At 39.1% G+C, this 16,407-nt stretch overlaps 1 protein-coding gene and 1 long non-coding RNA gene across 3 annotated transcripts; both read left to right on the top strand.

Annotated features, from left to right (window-relative positions):
* The first annotated feature begins 722 nt into the window (after positions 1 to 722).
* On the top strand, positions 723 to 10,825 carry si:dkey-16l2.16 (ras-related protein Rab-35). Of its 2 annotated transcripts, XM_029279955.2 has the most exons (8): positions 723 to 881; positions 2,302 to 2,391; positions 2,470 to 3,201; positions 5,306 to 5,356; positions 6,920 to 7,043; positions 7,135 to 7,259; positions 7,521 to 7,645; positions 8,394 to 10,825. In XM_029279955.2, the coding sequence occupies exons 3-8, from the start codon at positions 3,147 to 3,149 to the stop codon at positions 8,541 to 8,543; spliced, it is 630 nt and encodes a 209-aa protein (XP_029135788.1). In that variant the 5' UTR covers positions 723 to 881; positions 2,302 to 2,391; positions 2,470 to 3,146; the 3' UTR covers positions 8,544 to 10,825. The 2 variants fall into 2 exon arrangements, with proteins under 2 accessions (XP_029135788.1, XP_020502941.1); XM_020647285.3 differs by having other exon boundaries at positions 2,302 to 3,201.
* A 2,609-nt stretch (positions 10,826 to 13,434) lies between these two features.
* LOC136183075 (uncharacterized) lies at positions 13,435 to 14,624 on the top strand. The gene is made up of 2 exons (XR_010668898.1): positions 13,435 to 13,539; positions 14,145 to 14,624. It is a non-coding gene; the product is annotated as an uncharacterized lncRNA (long non-coding RNA).
* The last annotated feature ends 1,783 nt before the right edge of the window (positions 14,625 to 16,407 follow it).

Raw genomic sequence — 16,407 nt, 5'->3', positions numbered from 1 at the left:
CTCAGATGAAACCAGTTTAGCTTCTCTTGAAACGACCTGAACGCTTGCTGTTTCATTCAAGTTTCAGTTGAAAGGTATTTGTTATCCTCTAATTGGGTCAGTATAGACAGCCAAAACATAATTAAAATGTTTCCATATAAAGGTACAGACTATTTAAAAAAAAAAAACACACACAAAGCAACAGCAAATAAGGCCTGAGGTTAGGTCTAATTTTAAAACACATGGACTTTTTCTCTATATTTATATTTGTTTAATTAATCAGTCACTGCAAAATAATAAGTATATATTCTTTCAGTCACCACAACTGTCTATTTATTTATTATTGCTGTCATTCATTCACTGAACAGCAATTGCTCTGGCCACTTTTTGCATATTTCTCTCTCATATCACCTCAAATATATTGTTGTTGTTGTTGTTGTTGTTTTTGTAAACGCTGCTGTTTAAGATTGCTGCTAACGAAGTTTAGTGGTGTCCTTGTATACAATGATAATAAAGATTCTATCTCTCTATCTAGCTATAAACCTTTTTACAATTAGTAATCTTTAATTTTAGTTGTTAAGGGGTCTAATCTGTACCCATTCATTTAGTATTCCCCTGCATGTTTATAAAAAAAAAAAGTTTATAGAAACAGAAACCTTGCGTTGGCCCGCTTCAGTCGTACAGTACAGGTTTTTCCCACATGACGTGAACGCAGCGTCAGATGATGAGAATGGGTCATCAGCTGCAGACAGTCAGGTGTGGCCGACTCGGCGGGGAGACATTCCGACCGGAGCCGAGATTCAGAGCACTCCTCCGGGAGAAGAAAACAAACAACAACGCCTACCGCGGACCTGTACGCAGGAACTACGGACAGAGCACTGAGTTCAACGAAAAGATAAAAAGTAAGTTTGTGTTTGTTGGAGAGTTTGTTCAAAGTTTCTTCAAGCAGTGAGAAGTTTTCTGACGTCTTGGTGTCCGAGTCGGGCCGGGGTCAGGCCCACGGATCGTCGCTCCCGTCTAGCTAGAAAATCTGGAGGTTTTACTACAAATTTGTTAGCAGAAGCAGCGGCACGCCACATTTAAAACACTAATTATCCTGAATATGACTTGATTTTAATCGACTCGCCAGGACGGCTACAGAAGTAAGAAATGTATTGTTTATTGTTTCATAGCGTTTATGAAATCGCAACAACGGGGTGTTAAAATGTGATTATAGAAGCTAAACGTCCAATGACAACGTCTTAAATGTGTGCCGAATTGAAGAACACCCTTTGAGACGTTATCACACGTACACACAACTAATGTTAAAGGCTTTTTGGAGTATCATTATATCGAATTACCGAAAACATGACAAATTTCGAGCGCGGTTTCGCGTCAACCTAGAAAGAGTCGGACAAGGTGAGTTGCCCCTAACAACCTTGTTTTAACTTCTCCTTTAGAACTATATCAACAACGTTTAGTGTCGTTGCTAACCTTCTTTAATCGTTAACCTTGATTTTTGATTAAAACGACGGTGCTTGTTTTCGTCCTTCTGTCTCCTCACCGATGACCTCTCGCGTCATTTCGCATGATGCGCCAAACCACGTTAAAGAAATCTAAGAAAAAGAGATGTGCTTGTTCTTGGGCATGTAGCCTACCTTTAACTAGTTTTAAGCGAATGAGGACGTTTTCTCAAACGGTGGGTGTTATTCTTTAATTCGGCATCCTAAGGTATTTAATAAAGCACTTAATTAAGCTTTAAACAAGCAATATGATGTTGTTTACTAACAGCTGTGTTAAAGTCTGTTGTTAATCTGACAGGAATTAAAGCAGTTTTTTGGATCTTAAACGGAGCCGAATTGTGTGAAATTAAGTTTTAATTTCTAGAATACATAATGTAGTTTTGCTGTTCCATAAATAAATGTGAAAACGAAAGAGATAGTTGTCCTGCCACCAGCTACAAGGCTCTGGATGTCTCATTAATTTCTTTGAAAGGCATCGGCAGCCTTTCCTGTTTTCATGGAAAATTGCCCATACTGTTAGCAACCCAAGCTCCTGTTTTTACTTCTCTATTTGACCCCAGTGAGTCAGGAGAAAAGCAGGGACTGCTGTCAGGGAGCTTCTGATGTTGCCACCTAGCTAACCCTGTTAAGTTATAGGATGGGGGGGGGGGAGGATAAAGCAGGATGAGGAAGTTATATTTAGTGACTCAGCTGTTGTTTGACAAGCCGGGAGGTACTTACAGGAGGGGCACACACACTATGCAACAATAAAAAATGTTTATGGCAATACAGTGTTTGCTTTTCTCTAACGTCTGATTTTTTTTATTTTTGTCTCCTGTAGTACCTTTTTAAAGAAGCGAGAGTCCTCGTCTTGTAACGAAACAGGGAACGGTTGCTAATTCACACACCCACCAGAGGAACTGAAGAGGAAGTAAGGGATCAGTTTAAAGGAACCTCAGCAGATGTAACCACGACTGAACTGGAGCTCTGTTTCTTTTCTTCTTAAAAGGGATGGCGTTAATGAGTGAGCAGTGCAGGAGCTCGGAGCAGTCACTGGATTCATGATCGTTTGTCATCTCACTCGTCCATTTGGCTGTCAGAGAAACGACCACAAAATCCCTCGACCATGGAGCCTCAGCTGTGGGACTGACTCTCAGTGTGTTAATGCTCAGACTTGTGTGGAAAAACATACATTCAATGTGGGGCCGCATCCACAAGGGAGAACACTACACTGACACATACTGCTGATTTTGAAAAAAGTGGATGCAGAAATCTATGAGTCCTCATGATTTGGAAATCCCCAAAGAGTCACTGGGTGGAACTGGAACTAAGGTGGAAGCATGCGATCGCCGTCCGCCGTCAAGAATGAATCATTAGTGCAGAGCTGTACAGAAACGCTTCATTTTCTGCTCGCTGCTGCGGTTTCACTTTAAAACCAAAAGGAAATGAACATTAGCACTGAATCTGGAGGATAGAGCCAAAACTGGAAAGTGCAGATTTTTAAACTGGAAAAGTCCATTCTTCCTTGGCATGGGAATGCCTGATTTTTGGACGTGCGCCACCCTGAGCTCGTAGCATTTGGAAGGTGGAAACAAAAGCAAAAAAAACAGCAGGGACATAAAGAGTGTCCCCCTCCTCCTCCTATGAAACTGATTTCACTCTGACATCCAGTTAGAAGCCGTCCAAATGGCGGGGAAAGACTACAATCATCTCTTTAAACTGCTCATCATTGGAGACTCCAGTTAGTAACTTTTCATTCAGATCTCAAATCAAAGCATGTTATTCATGGAGTCCCAGAAGTGACAAAGAGTCAAAGAATCATTTTTTGTGTATACTAATATACGTTTGTTCCCTTTTTTTTTTTTTTTTTTTTTTATGATTCAAAATCACTACTCGCTTACAAAAATTGGGAATTAGATCCATTAGATCGTTCCGCCTGCTCCCCAAAACTGGCTGTAAATAGCTGCAGAGTAAGAAGCTCGATGGTGAGAGCTTTTTAATAAAGACAAAACATCGCAGTGTTTGCAGCCATTGATAAAAACATAAATTTTCCCTCGCTTTAGAGTTGAGTGAGCATCTTGTCTACGTTCAATATCGTTTTCATGAGCGTTTGTTAACTGCTTTTGAGGGATCAACACAATAACTAAAACTATCTCTACAGATCGAAGAAAGATCGTAGAAAGATATCGGCAAACATTTTGGTATCTGATTTTTTTTTTCTCTCTCCCCGTTATCACATCGATATCGGCCCCAAATATGACACATCAGTCAGGCCCGAGCTTTAACCATGACATGACGGGATTGGTTTACGATGTATAGGCGTTCTGTCATCTCTCTGGATTTTTTTTCTTCTTTTTTAACAAAATGTTTATTGAGTTTTAAACATTTTTCCAAGACACACGATTACAATTAAATATATTCTAAGAAAAAAAAAGAAGGATATACACATGCACATATATACACATTCATAAAATATATTTATAAAATTAAAATATAATAATACAAAATAAAAAAAATAAAAAACTTTTATTACAAAATGTTGCAAATTTTTTTCTGTCTATATTAAATAAAAATAACCAGATGGAGTACATTGCCATAGATGATTTGTTCATCACAAATATTCTGCCCTAGAACAGTTTCTGCAAAAATGACCACAATTACAGACATTGCCAACTCTTTATCCTGAAGAAAATTAATATATAAGCCCCAGATATCTTCAAATAATCTCTCTGGATTTTTAGTGTAGTGTCATTTGTTGTTCTGCCACAGTCGACACTCTGAGACACAAGACGTAGACGTCTGATTGGAATCTCTGATCTGATCCTCTAAATCAGACTCATCCAATTAGACAAACTCGACATTACATCAGCTGTCCAGACTTTTCCAAAAAATCAATCTGGATTTTGACCAGAAACAGGGATTCTGTCTGGCAATCTAAAACAAGGTCTAAGATCGAGATCAGACCTTAGTCCTGAGACGTTTGAGGTCGTCCTGCATCCTGCAGCAGAGAGTTATATTTGTACAGTGATTAGATTTCATTACATCAAGGCAGAGCAGGTTTATTTATAAAACACATTTCAGCAGCAAGGCGATTCAAAGGGCTTCACACGGCGCATCAGAAGTATCAGTGCAGTGAAGCCTTGCGAAAACTCAGACCACTGACTCTTTCACAGACGGTTTCAGGACCCTTCCCTCCTCTTGTTTCACAAGTTTCAGCTCTCAGATTGTTCGATGGTGAATCATTTTTGAACCGAAAGGTTTCAGTTTCTGAACTGGTTCCTCTCAGCGTTGTCTCTGTTCCACCTCCTTTGAACAAACCTTTGACCCTTTTTGTCTTTAATTCCAGATTTCCATCAAGTCAGGCTCGTCACTTCTGGGACTCAACTTTAAATATTTATTTCTTTACATTTGACTTAGACGCATTTTCTTCTTTACCGTGCATTTGAAAGTTTTTTTTATCTTCTTCTTGGGTTGGATTGCATTAGATGTGACTTTTTATTACAGGTCAAATCTTGTGAGGTATTTTCCAACATGCTGCTGATTCATTCTGTCAAGTTACAACTGGTTTTACACACAGACGATATCATTTTCTCCACGAGTTAGCTTGTTTTTATTTCCAGTACTTTAAAAAAAAAAAAAAGACCTTTTATTTCTTGCTTTTCTTTGTTTTCTTGCTCCTTGTGTGTTTGTGACATTACATGAAAAGGAGGCTGTCACTCAGGACAGGGGTGGTCACATCATTCTGATAGGAAACTGAAACACAACTGGCTGTTCTTGATTGGTCACATTCATGTCTTCAAAGTGAGTTTTCTAATCTCGTCCCCTCTGATCCGTTTTTCTCTCAGATGTGGGGAAAAGCAGCCTGCTGCTCCGCTTTGCAGACAACTCCTTCTCTGGTGAGTTATCACGGCTTCCTGAAAGTCACTCCATACTTTTAGATTATCCTTCATCCCAGAGGAGGTGAATCAGTGTGTGGAGGACAGAGTGGGACACATTAGGCTCCGCCCTTAAAGCTGAGTGAGATGTTGAAACATTTCATCAAGTCGGGTCATGTCATGTTATCTCCCGCAGAGCTGTTCTTACCTGTCAGGAGCTCGGCAATCTGACAACATGCAGATAATTTACTGCAAGAGCTGTTGTATAAATATCTCATGTTTAATTTTTTTGATTCCACAAAGGTATGCTCCTTCAGTAAAAACTCATATCCTGCACACTCTGCTTACCACACAGATCATTACAGTTATTTTTAGCCTCCTTCTGTCTGCTGTAGGTGAAGAAGGGTGTTGCTGCAGGTAGAGTTTGTGAGGTTCATCTAAACTTACTGCAAAGTGATTTGGACATAGATAGATTTTTTTTTTTATTGCCCCAATGAAGCTTTAAATAAGCCTGGAAACACAACATATATACATAAACATCCTCATTAAGTAAAATGTCAGAGTGAGTGTGTTTACATCGAAACGAGTGTCACAGTTTAGTCTCTAGTTTCTCCTCTTGTAAACTTCATATCCTCATTTTCATAATAAGCCCAAATTCCCAGTTAAAAAGAATATATACTAAGCACGATTACTCAGAAAGGAAAGTGAAATCCTGTGTCATGGAAACTTCTTCTTACTTAGGTTTTGGAATGTCTCCAAATACCTGCACAGGTGCAGCTTATGATAAGGGGTGTCGGAGTGCCGGTAGTCTTGTGGTTAGTGTGCGCGCTCTATGCAGCATCAAGCCAGAGGAATTATGAATCTAAAAAAAACAAAAACATCACAGCTGATCTTTGATTTGTAAATGATCATGTTCATTTAAAAATCAAGTGTTGATTTTTATTATCCATCCCTGCACAAAAAAGATTGTATATCACTCTACATGTTCTTACACCAACAGCATCAAATATCATGCAGTAATCAGTCACTGAGGTTATTGAAGGTCTCAGTTTTCATACCTTGAAACGTGATAATCCTGAATATGAATTCAGCTGCGATGCTTTCGTCCATGTGAACACCGTCTGACCTCATCGTCCAGGAAAAGTCTAAACATCTGTGTGGGTGTAGAGGGGGGAGTCTGAGGGGGATTGATTTGGCAACGATGACATGCAGCTGCTACAGCACGGATTAGCCCGCGTCATGTGATTTATATTTTTTCACACCCATCGAAATTGTTTGCAGTGAATTAAAAAAAAAAAAAAGGGTTGAAAAAAAAAAAAAGACTGTGATTGGTCACAAAGCAGCATCAGCATGAATCTTTATTCTTTACATGCATACCTCAAAATAATCCACAACCCTCTGCAGCAGTGACAGGGAGTCATACAAGCACCCATCGACAGTGACTGTAAATCCTTTTTGAAGCAAATTTCAGTTTGCAGATTAAACTTGACACAATGAAGGAGGAAGAAGATTACCTCTGTACTGCAGATGAAATACAAATCAAATCAGAGTTCTAATCCTTGGTGGTTCTCTGGTCTCGTGCAGGAAGCTACATCACCACTATCGGCGTCGACTTTAAGATCCGAACAGTGGACATCGATGGTGAGCGGGTCAAGCTGCAGATCTGGGACACGGCGGGGCAGGAGAGATTCAGAACCATCACATCAACGTACTGACAGAAACATGGCCGAGCTGATTTTTTTTCTAAGCTTTCTTTCCGGACGTGCGTGATTTGATTCTGTTCTCCTCTCGGTCTGCAGGTATTACAGAAACACCCACGGAGTGATCATAGTTTACGACGTGACGAATCCAGAGTCGTTTGTAAACGTGAAGAGGTGGTTAAATGAAATCTCTCAGAACTGTGACAACGTCTGCAAAATCCTAGGTGAGTCAACTATGGAAAGAGGAGTTCTATTATTTTTAGACCCTCAGGCCTTTAAAAAATAAATATAATCTTGGGATTTAAATGACTAATAGATACTTTAAGTGTTGCTTTAGCCACGCCCCTCAAAGCTGCCTGTAAGGGCATGCAATGCAAATGTACACGATATAAGTACGTTCACTGGTTTGAAAAACAGTTTGAAAAAAATGCTTCAACAGTCCTGAAAAAATGAAATCAAAGCTGCTGCTGTCCGTTCTCTCTCAGTGGGAAACAAGAACGACGACCCTGCCAGGAAGCAGGTGGAGACTCAGGACGCTGTGCGATTTGGAGAATCGATGGGGGTCCGGGTGTTCGAGACCAGCGCCAAAGAGAACATAAACGTAGAAGAGGTCAGAGGTCATTGTGTTGACATGTGAATGTTTAAGATGCTCTTTTCTCTTACACAGAGATGTTTTTCTTTTTTCTTAAAGTCTGCTCATCTTTCAGGTTACACTGAACGTTCTTTAAGTTAAATTTGAGACTTTCTAAAAACCATTTAAGAACCCTTAAAATGAAATTTAGTGCAATGTTTTGGTGAGCTCAGAGACTTCTTTAAAGGCTTTATATATGTGATAGAAATCAAGTCTATCCTCTGAAAATAACTCTGTGAGTCATGACTGTCTACAATGGGTGTAACACCCGAGTCCCACTGTCTGTGATGTTTTCAGAGTTTTCAGAGTCCTATCTTCACTTTGTTTACATCGCCAGGACGGCCGGCTGACTCCTCCCCTCGTGTATAAAAGTTGTTTAATTGAGGGACTAGAGAAAAGAAGAATAACATACTGTACTCACTGCTTAACTGTGTTTCTAGATCACGCTCATTTCAGGTAAATTTACATGCAGTGTGAAGATACCAGCATAATAAAGATCACTAGCATTAGCATGCTAACACAACAATGCAGCGCCAGTTGTTTTGGTTTCATGCTGGTGCTCAAGGGTGACATCTGCTGGATCAAAAAATCACATATAAAGCCTTTAAACTGGTTAAAATGATATATGTGATCTTTAATAATCTCATAGGTTCATAAACTAACTATTGCAGCTGTGTAGCATGTTTCAGTCAATCTGAATGCTCAGTATCTTTGTTGTTTGACTCAGATGTTCATGGCCTTCACCCACATGGTGCTACGGGCCAAGAAGCAGAGCCAGAACCGAGCGGAGAGGGAACGAGAGCGAGAGAAGGACACGGTGAACATCAACGCCCACAGAGACCGAGACCGCAGGAAGAGAGGGAAGAAGTGCTGCTGAAACCCGGACAGACACACCGAAGCTAACTCAGCGCTCATCGCTCGCACAGAAGGCGCCGAGTGAAGAAGGGGGGAAAACGTTGCCTTAAGGAGAGGAGTGTTTCCTCCTGCAGACGTTTGAATCTGTGCGGCTCACTGTCACAGCGGGCTACAGGTCAGTGAATGTAACCGAGGAAATCTGGAGGAACAGTCTGCACTGACTCGTGGAGCGGGCCTGCAGGTTAAAGGATCATTCTGGTGTTTTTGAACTTGAACTGCATTTACTACAAATCACACATGAAGCCCTCTGCAGTGTCAGAGTGAGGAGGAGGAGGACGAGGCATGTTGGTACTTTACAGACGCCTACCTGCCCTGATCACCATGACGATTTCTGTTGACATTCATTATCACAACAGGGTGAATCCTTACTTTTTAAGTGACCCTTTGCCTTTCAAGCAGTGCCAACATTAGGATAACATTTTTCCACTTGAACACAAAACATCCTGAGCCAGATCAGCGTCTCCTTTCTCTCTCATATCCGCGCTCCCAAGATGCCGATTCTTAATGTCAACATTTACTCTGAATCACAAGAAACCTTTTGCACAGGAGAGGAAATTCTATCCTGATATCGACGCCCCCCCGAGATGATTGATTCTAATATTTTCAGTGATCCATGGCCTTTTCTCAAGTGCCACTATTAGAGTAAAATCTGAACAGAAGCATAAAAATACATACTAGCAAAGTAGGAGGAAACTCTTGCGCATCAGCCACTCAACAAACGGAGGTCGGTGCTCTCAGAGAAGAACCTTAGACGTTCAAAATGTGACTCAGTGGACTCCTTCTCTCAGGCAGGATCGAAAGAAAGTCCTGGAGCAGAAGAATCCCTTCAGACAGATGTATTAAGGTGCAAAGGACTAACGTTTGGATGCACTTAAATACATTTGTCTTGAGTGATTCTTCAGCTCCAGTGCTGATCAGAGAGAAGGAGTCCTGAATTATATTTTGAACACACATACATCAGGTTTACATGTTATGATTCTCTCAATATTCTGCTTTTTAGAGGAAGGAGTTCTCATATTTCAGGGACCGTCTGCCTTCGATTAAAGCTCCCTCTGGACCGACGTGTGTAATCAGAAATATAAAATAATCATCAGCAGGTTACCTTGAAGTTTAGAGCTCATGTTCCTGCACTTCAAGTTTCAATGACTTTAAAAAAAAGTGTCTTACAAACTTTACCTGATGTGATGCTCTAACATCAGCTGAAGTGTTTTTAATATAACTGCAACTTTTGATTCTTTTCATGAAATATTAATCTGCTAATTGTTTTCTCAATTACTTCTGTCGACACACTTAATAAACTGGTTAAGACAGCCCTAGGCTATTACCTCCCAAACCAAGAAAAGGAAGGTCAACACCCTGAAATCAAGTTACTTTGAAACTCTTTTCCACAGGATGAATTCTAAACGTCCTCCGCTTGTCTTTTTTGTGACATCACCAAGTTGAAATCTGCAAAGTATTTAGACAAACACCATGAAGCCCAACTTCTGCTCTGCTCTTTTTTTACTTTCAGCAGTTGCTAAATGAGTTATTTTTCTGCCCAGTCACTTGTAAAGGGGGCGGTTAGCGTCGCAGCTCGTCTCCCATCTTTCATCTTTAAGGACTATGTCTCCGTTTGTCTTCCTTCTTTAGACAATCCATCACGGAAAAATTGTGCAAAAGTGAAACCTCCGTCTGCGCCTCTTTTCCTCAAACAAGTGACATGACAGAAGAGGTCAGAGCAGACGTGATGGAAGGGAACTCGAGGAAGTCTCTGCAGGACAATTTTTAATGTTGGAGGTGATATAAAATGCAAACGACTTCTGTCCTGTGAGGCCGATTTTAAAAATGAATCTAAGAGTCTGCTTTGAAATACAGCGGAGAGAGTCAAAGTGTATTTGAGGGTAGGTCGTGCTGACAGAGGGTCCAAAAACACTGGGATGGTTCTTTGAGTTTGCACTAGAGAACCACTGTAGGGACGTTTTTTTTAATTTCTTTGTTTTGTCTTAATCCAGTCAGAGTATTTGACCACTCAAAGGGAAACTGGGGAACTGTAACTGTGACCCACTAACAGGTGTGACGAGTGCAGTCTGTACGGCCTTCTTTTTAGTCTGAACGAGGCCAGTAATCCAGGACTACAGTTTGTGTGAAACCTCGACACAGTACAAGCCTAAAGTGTCTATGTTAATAAGATGTTGTTGTTTTTTTAATGTCGATCTCTGTTGCCTAGCAAAAGTGTCCAAATTCAAATAAAGCAATAAATCAAAAGCTTCTGTTTTCATCACATTTTTTTTTAACAAACCAGGAATGGCTTCTCCTCAAAGGCTGTTCATATCTGTGTCCCATTCCAGCGGCCGCAGCCTTCGTGGGCTGCATTTCAAGACCGAGTGCGTCACACCGGCGCGACAAGTGCTGTCCCAATTCAGCGGCTCCTTCGAATGCGGCCGAGAAATCATTCATTTTCTTACTTCATTGTTATGTTTGCTATGTTTAGTGTTACTTTAATATACTTTTTAATTAATGAAAATCATTTAAATTAAATTCAGATATCAGCTGGTTCTACTATTATCTTATTGTTGATTTTATGCTAATCTAATATACCAATCCATAAAATGTATATAAATTGAACACATTTGGTTAATTTAAATAATGTTGTTTATTTTGTTTACCTGGACTATGTATGAATTCTCTACAGGTGCAAACTAAATCACAAGAAAATAATCTGACCTTCAACGCTGTCACACACGCTGCTTTTCCTCCCTCAAGAAAATATTTAGACTGCACACTATTTACTGTACTGCCAGCTACCTACCTTAGAGACCAGAAAATAACCAGACCTGTTTGAATATTTAAAATTATAAATAAAATGCTGTGACTAAATCCACAGAAAACTACAGTCCCAGTGATTAATGAGTATCAAGGAGCCACTGCTAGTAGTTTCTCACAGGAAAGAAAGGTAAGAATATCAGTAGAAGAGTAAATCGGAAGCAACTGCGCTTTCACTTCAACCAATCCTCATAGCTTCATTACACCAAAATACCTCCAGTTAGTCTGATGGAACTAAGAAAAATGACTAAAACCTAATGTTAGTGTCAGTATGAAGAGTATTATTACAACCCTGCTTCACAGTATACACAAAATGTAACCTCTATTGTGTAGATTATCAAAATGAACTAGTATAGCTATAATGAAAACAACGAGCAGAAATCAAATTAAACTTTGATTTATTAAAAGAAAACAGAGGTAAAGACTATTTACATTTATTTAAAATCTATCTATCATATTGTATATTTAAATCTGGGTATTTACATTTGATTTGATTTTTTTTTTTAAAGGGAGTTCCTGCTGTACTGCAGGATAAACCTGCTGTTCAAATCGGGGATGAACGCACTTCCTGGTTCCTGCAGGCTGACTCACAGCTGACAACGGACTCAACTTCACCGACTCCAGGGCTTCTCAAACTGGGGCCCGCGGACCTCCTGGAGCCCCACTATAAATGACTCAACAGTTTTCTCGTGATTTCAGCCCACTAGTGTTTTTTCAGCTGCCTTCCTGACGACCCTCATGATTCAAAGAGGGTGGGTCCTCCTTCAACAAGAAGTCAAAATGTACATTTAAAGTCACAGTGACGGATAAAATAATAAATGTAGGCCTATGTACGGTGAAGTTCTGAAGAACTTTTATTTAGTTGGATGGACTTCAAATCATTTTGTTACATAACATTAGGTTTACTTCATGTTTTTGACTTGATCTTACATAATAATAATAATAATAATACATTTAGATGGAAAAGGTGAATGATATCAGGTTGTATGGATCTAAATACAAAACAGGGATAGTGTTGTACTGTCGTGCAGCCAACAGGTGGCGCTGTTCTCCATTTATCTGCTCTCAGACTGACGTCACCTTCATCACAGACACATCTCGTTTTTCAAAACAACAAATAAATAAATGTTAAATAATTTCTTCAGAATCGATACAGCCTTAATCGATTAATTACTTAATTAATAATTTTAAAATTGTATTTTATAATTCTAATGTGTAGTTATAATAAATTCTGTCGATGTGGTTGCTTAGTAACCATGGGATGGAATTGACAGGTACATTCGATTTGAACCCTCGCTTTGATGACGTCAAAGAACGGTCAAAACCGAGGTTATGAAGAGAGACTGTTTGAGTCATTAGAGTTATTCACTTTAACAAGTGGATCATCATTGTCTCGCTCCGCTCCGCCCCATCGAGACTCAGTTTGAGATTTCATCATAGACCACTCGAAAGCATTCTGATATGATTGAAAAACACGCAACGAGACACTGTTCAACAAATTATATAACCAACAGCAACAGCCCTCTGACTCATGGGGGGAAAAACAGTCTCGTAATGAACACAAGCCAACAAACCATTCTACTGTAAATCACACATTACAAATACTAAGAAACACAACAGCTGCTTTTTAAAGCATTAAACAGCTCAATATCTTCAGTTTATCGAGTACCACAAAGCATGCTGGGAAGTGACAGAACGTTGTACAGTACAAGTGTCCAAGAAAAAAACTCGGAGGTCTTCGTGTTTATAACTTTTTTATTAACAAACCTTTATTGACAATTATGAGAGCAACACGACACGAGAGCAGAGTCAGTAGGTCTACGTCTTCATGTGCTTTGAATGAGTCCATTTATTGTGTTAGAAAACGCGGTTTGGAGGACATTTATTATTACATATAGCACTCAACCAACTGGCCTAAACGCTCTGCGCATGCTCCACTTTTCCCGCGCATAACGTGTCGTGAGAGACGAGCAGCTCTGATCAAATGACAAACAACACAAACGGGTGCTGAACATAGGCCGCATCCATATGCGGGAATGGGCGGGACTTAACTCCGCCCATTCAGCTCGACGTCAGCAGTCCACTTGACAGCATAGCTAACAGCTAGGCTGCTATCATCAACTATTCCTGCTCGTCCTGAGAAAACTCTACAAACAGTAAGTTAACATTTAACTTTTCTACAACACAGTTAAAACTAATTATATTCAACCCAAATATGTAATTAAAGTCTTAAAACTACACTTTGTTAAATATACAACTATGGTTATTAGTTATTTGTCAGAGCAGTTAGACTTTGTCAGTGTTAGCAGAGAAATACATTCACAAAGTTTTATCCATAAACTGTAAATAAATATGAGACATCCAGAAGAAATCAATATTACAAAGCATACAGTTCATGTTACTGTTCTGACAAAAAGAGGAATGTCTGAGTCTTATATTTACTGATGTCAACAGCGATGAGGTGAACATGGCAAATGAAAAATAATGATTTAGTATTTATTATAAGACATTTGTTTTCTATTGAACCTGTGAAGTCATGGAGTCTGTGGACAGTGTCAGCTTCACACCAAAAACTTTAAGTATTAGAAAAAATAGTGTTTAAGACTGGCATCTATTATGATGAGTTGCAGCTACCTTGTTCAATATTATTCCTTCAGATGTGGCTCATAACAAAAAAACAGCCTGAGCTGTCACATGTAGTTAACTGTACATGTTGTGTTGTCTGAGGCATTAATTGAACACCTTTGTATTTCTCCTATAGACACAGTGTGGATTATTGGTGACTGGTCCGTCGAGGTGCCCAGAGAGCTGCAGAGACAGAGGAAGAAACCTGAGCCTCAACAACATCTGTGTTTGTTGGTTCTTCTGGGGTGGACTTCAGTTTCTTCTCTTCAACAGCTCGCTGTGAGGGAGGTCTCCCCCGGATGGCCTGAGTGATGTCACCCACAGGCTGAGAGCTGAGACAGGTTTTAAACCTTTTGACAAACCGTTACACCGCGCCCACCTGTCAATCAGGTCAGCTACACGCCTTATTGTGAATAACTCTTATCCTTCATCAAATCAAAACTGATGAGTCATCAAAACATTCACCCCCCGTACAGTGTGTGTCCATCGAGACATGAGCTAATCAGATCTATTTGTTTGTTTTGTACCAAGCTGTAAACATGTTCATCTCTGCTATAAAAACAGACTTTTTTTAATGTTGTTTTTCAGATTAAATAAATATTTCTATATAAATGCACTCCTTTATGTCTACTTATGTGTATACATTTCAGATTTTAAAAGGACAAGACTAAAATGTGCATTAATGCTCAACTCAATAGCTTAGGGAAGGAAGTCTACTTTTACACAACTTTTTATTCTTTTGATAAATACTAATGTAGTTCATTTCTGAAAGTGGGATGGAACAGAGTCATGGCAAAAATATGCCCTTAAACACAGCCCCATTCTTAAATCAAGATACATGGAGAGTAAATAAGATCAATAACTTGTGAATAAAAACAGTTCAAAATGATTTAGAAATGTAGACTTATCAGATCAATATCACATAATATCAACTTCTCCCATCTAAACTGGACAAAGGGTTTAAAATAGGAAGAAAATGGTTTGATTGCAAGTTGTTTGGAGGAGATCTAGTTTTATTTGAACAGCTGAAGCATGAATACAGTCTTCCAAGGTGCAAACCCTCCTCCTCCTCCTGAAGCCTGTGGAGCTCCTTCATGTACTGCTGTCCTATCTGCTGGCCATCTTCTCTCAGCAGAACTTCGACTGTTGAAAAGTCATTCAGAAGAAGCTCGAGCATGTGACATGGATCCAGGAGAACATGGACTTTTAGTGAGGGGTCTTCAGGATGGCAAAGAAAGAGAGAAAATATCAGTTATTCATTAAATCATTTTGTTTGTTCTCATCTATTTTTCTGTATTCATCTGTGTGTAAGAGCACATTTATAAATTCAACAGTGTACTACCCAGACAACAAAGGTCCAGTATTCAGGTAATCAACATCTATTCAAAGTTAAGAAGATAAACCTTCTTGTAATCATTCTGTTTTCAGCTCTCTCACTCACACAATGATATTCCACATCAAATGGTCTCAGATTTTGTGTGAGGAAAAATTAAGCAGTTTATTGTGGATAGTACTTCATCTTAACATGAAACAAATATAACCTGAATTATTTAAATCATTAACAGGTCCCGAGACCGGAGGTTGCCCCTTGGTGCTGAAGCTTTATTAACTGAGAAAGATACACATATTACTCATCTTCAGAAAAGTCATATATTCCCAACAACTAGATGTTATTTAAATGAATTCTGATTTTGGCTAAATATTTCTTATATACGATGAAATGGCTCAGCAAAGCACCCTCCTTTTAGTTTGACAATATCTATCCACTGTTGAAAATCTAAAGATCACAAATCAGAAATTTATAAAAGAATATCTCCAAATTAGCAGACTCCTCCTGTTTTGTTTGTTTTTCTATTATTCAATATTGATATTTGTTCAATTTGTATACTTGTTTATTTTTAATTCTGTACTACAGTAGACGTGGGAAGTTATCTTGTGTGCACATTAAAATGATCTTGTGGTAATAAGTTATCTAATGCAGACAAGGTGGATGATAATATGAGCACACAAGATAATGTATATGTTTTACCTTTGGGACTTTAAAGGCAGGGTTGGTCATTGGTAGACGAAGCACTGTAATAAATAACTGTATATGAACGTATGTGGCACGCTCTCAAGATGACTCTAATGTTTCCGCCTGAGTGAAGTAATAAAAAGACAAAGCTGCATTTAGGAACAGATGGTATTTTATTGAGGTGATTTTTGTCTCTACAGCTCCTGATTAAATCTTTATGGTGAACTCTGAACCTAAACGCTGCACGTTAAAATATCAAATGTAAAAAACATCACTTTTTACAGAGTACAAGAAAAACTAAGCAGGTGTCAAACATATATTATGTCGATGAGAACCAAAGACGACAGCTTCAGTGTTTCTGTACATAAAAAAAAAATGTAGTATG

Source organism: Labrus bergylta, chromosome 16 (assembly GCF_963930695.1).
Source record: "Labrus bergylta chromosome 16, fLabBer1.1, whole genome shotgun sequence".
NCBI lineage: Eukaryota > Metazoa > Chordata > Actinopteri > Labriformes > Labridae > Labrus > Labrus bergylta.
This window is presented reverse-complemented; position numbering and strand designations above follow the sequence as displayed.

Bases quoted from the DNA above. Each gene is read 5' to 3' on its own strand.
- si:dkey-16l2.16 (XM_029279955.2), top strand. From the start codon at position 3,147: ATGGCGGGGAAAGACTACAATCATCTCTTTAAACTGCTCATCATTGGA. The intron at 5,357-6,919 runs GTGAGTTATCAC...GGTCTCGTGCAG, and splicing joins TGCAGACAACTCCTTCTCTG to GAAGCTACATCACCACTATC. The intron at 7,646-8,393 runs GTCAGAGGTCAT...TGTTTGACTCAG, and splicing joins AGAACATAAACGTAGAAGAG to ATGTTCATGGCCTTCACCCA.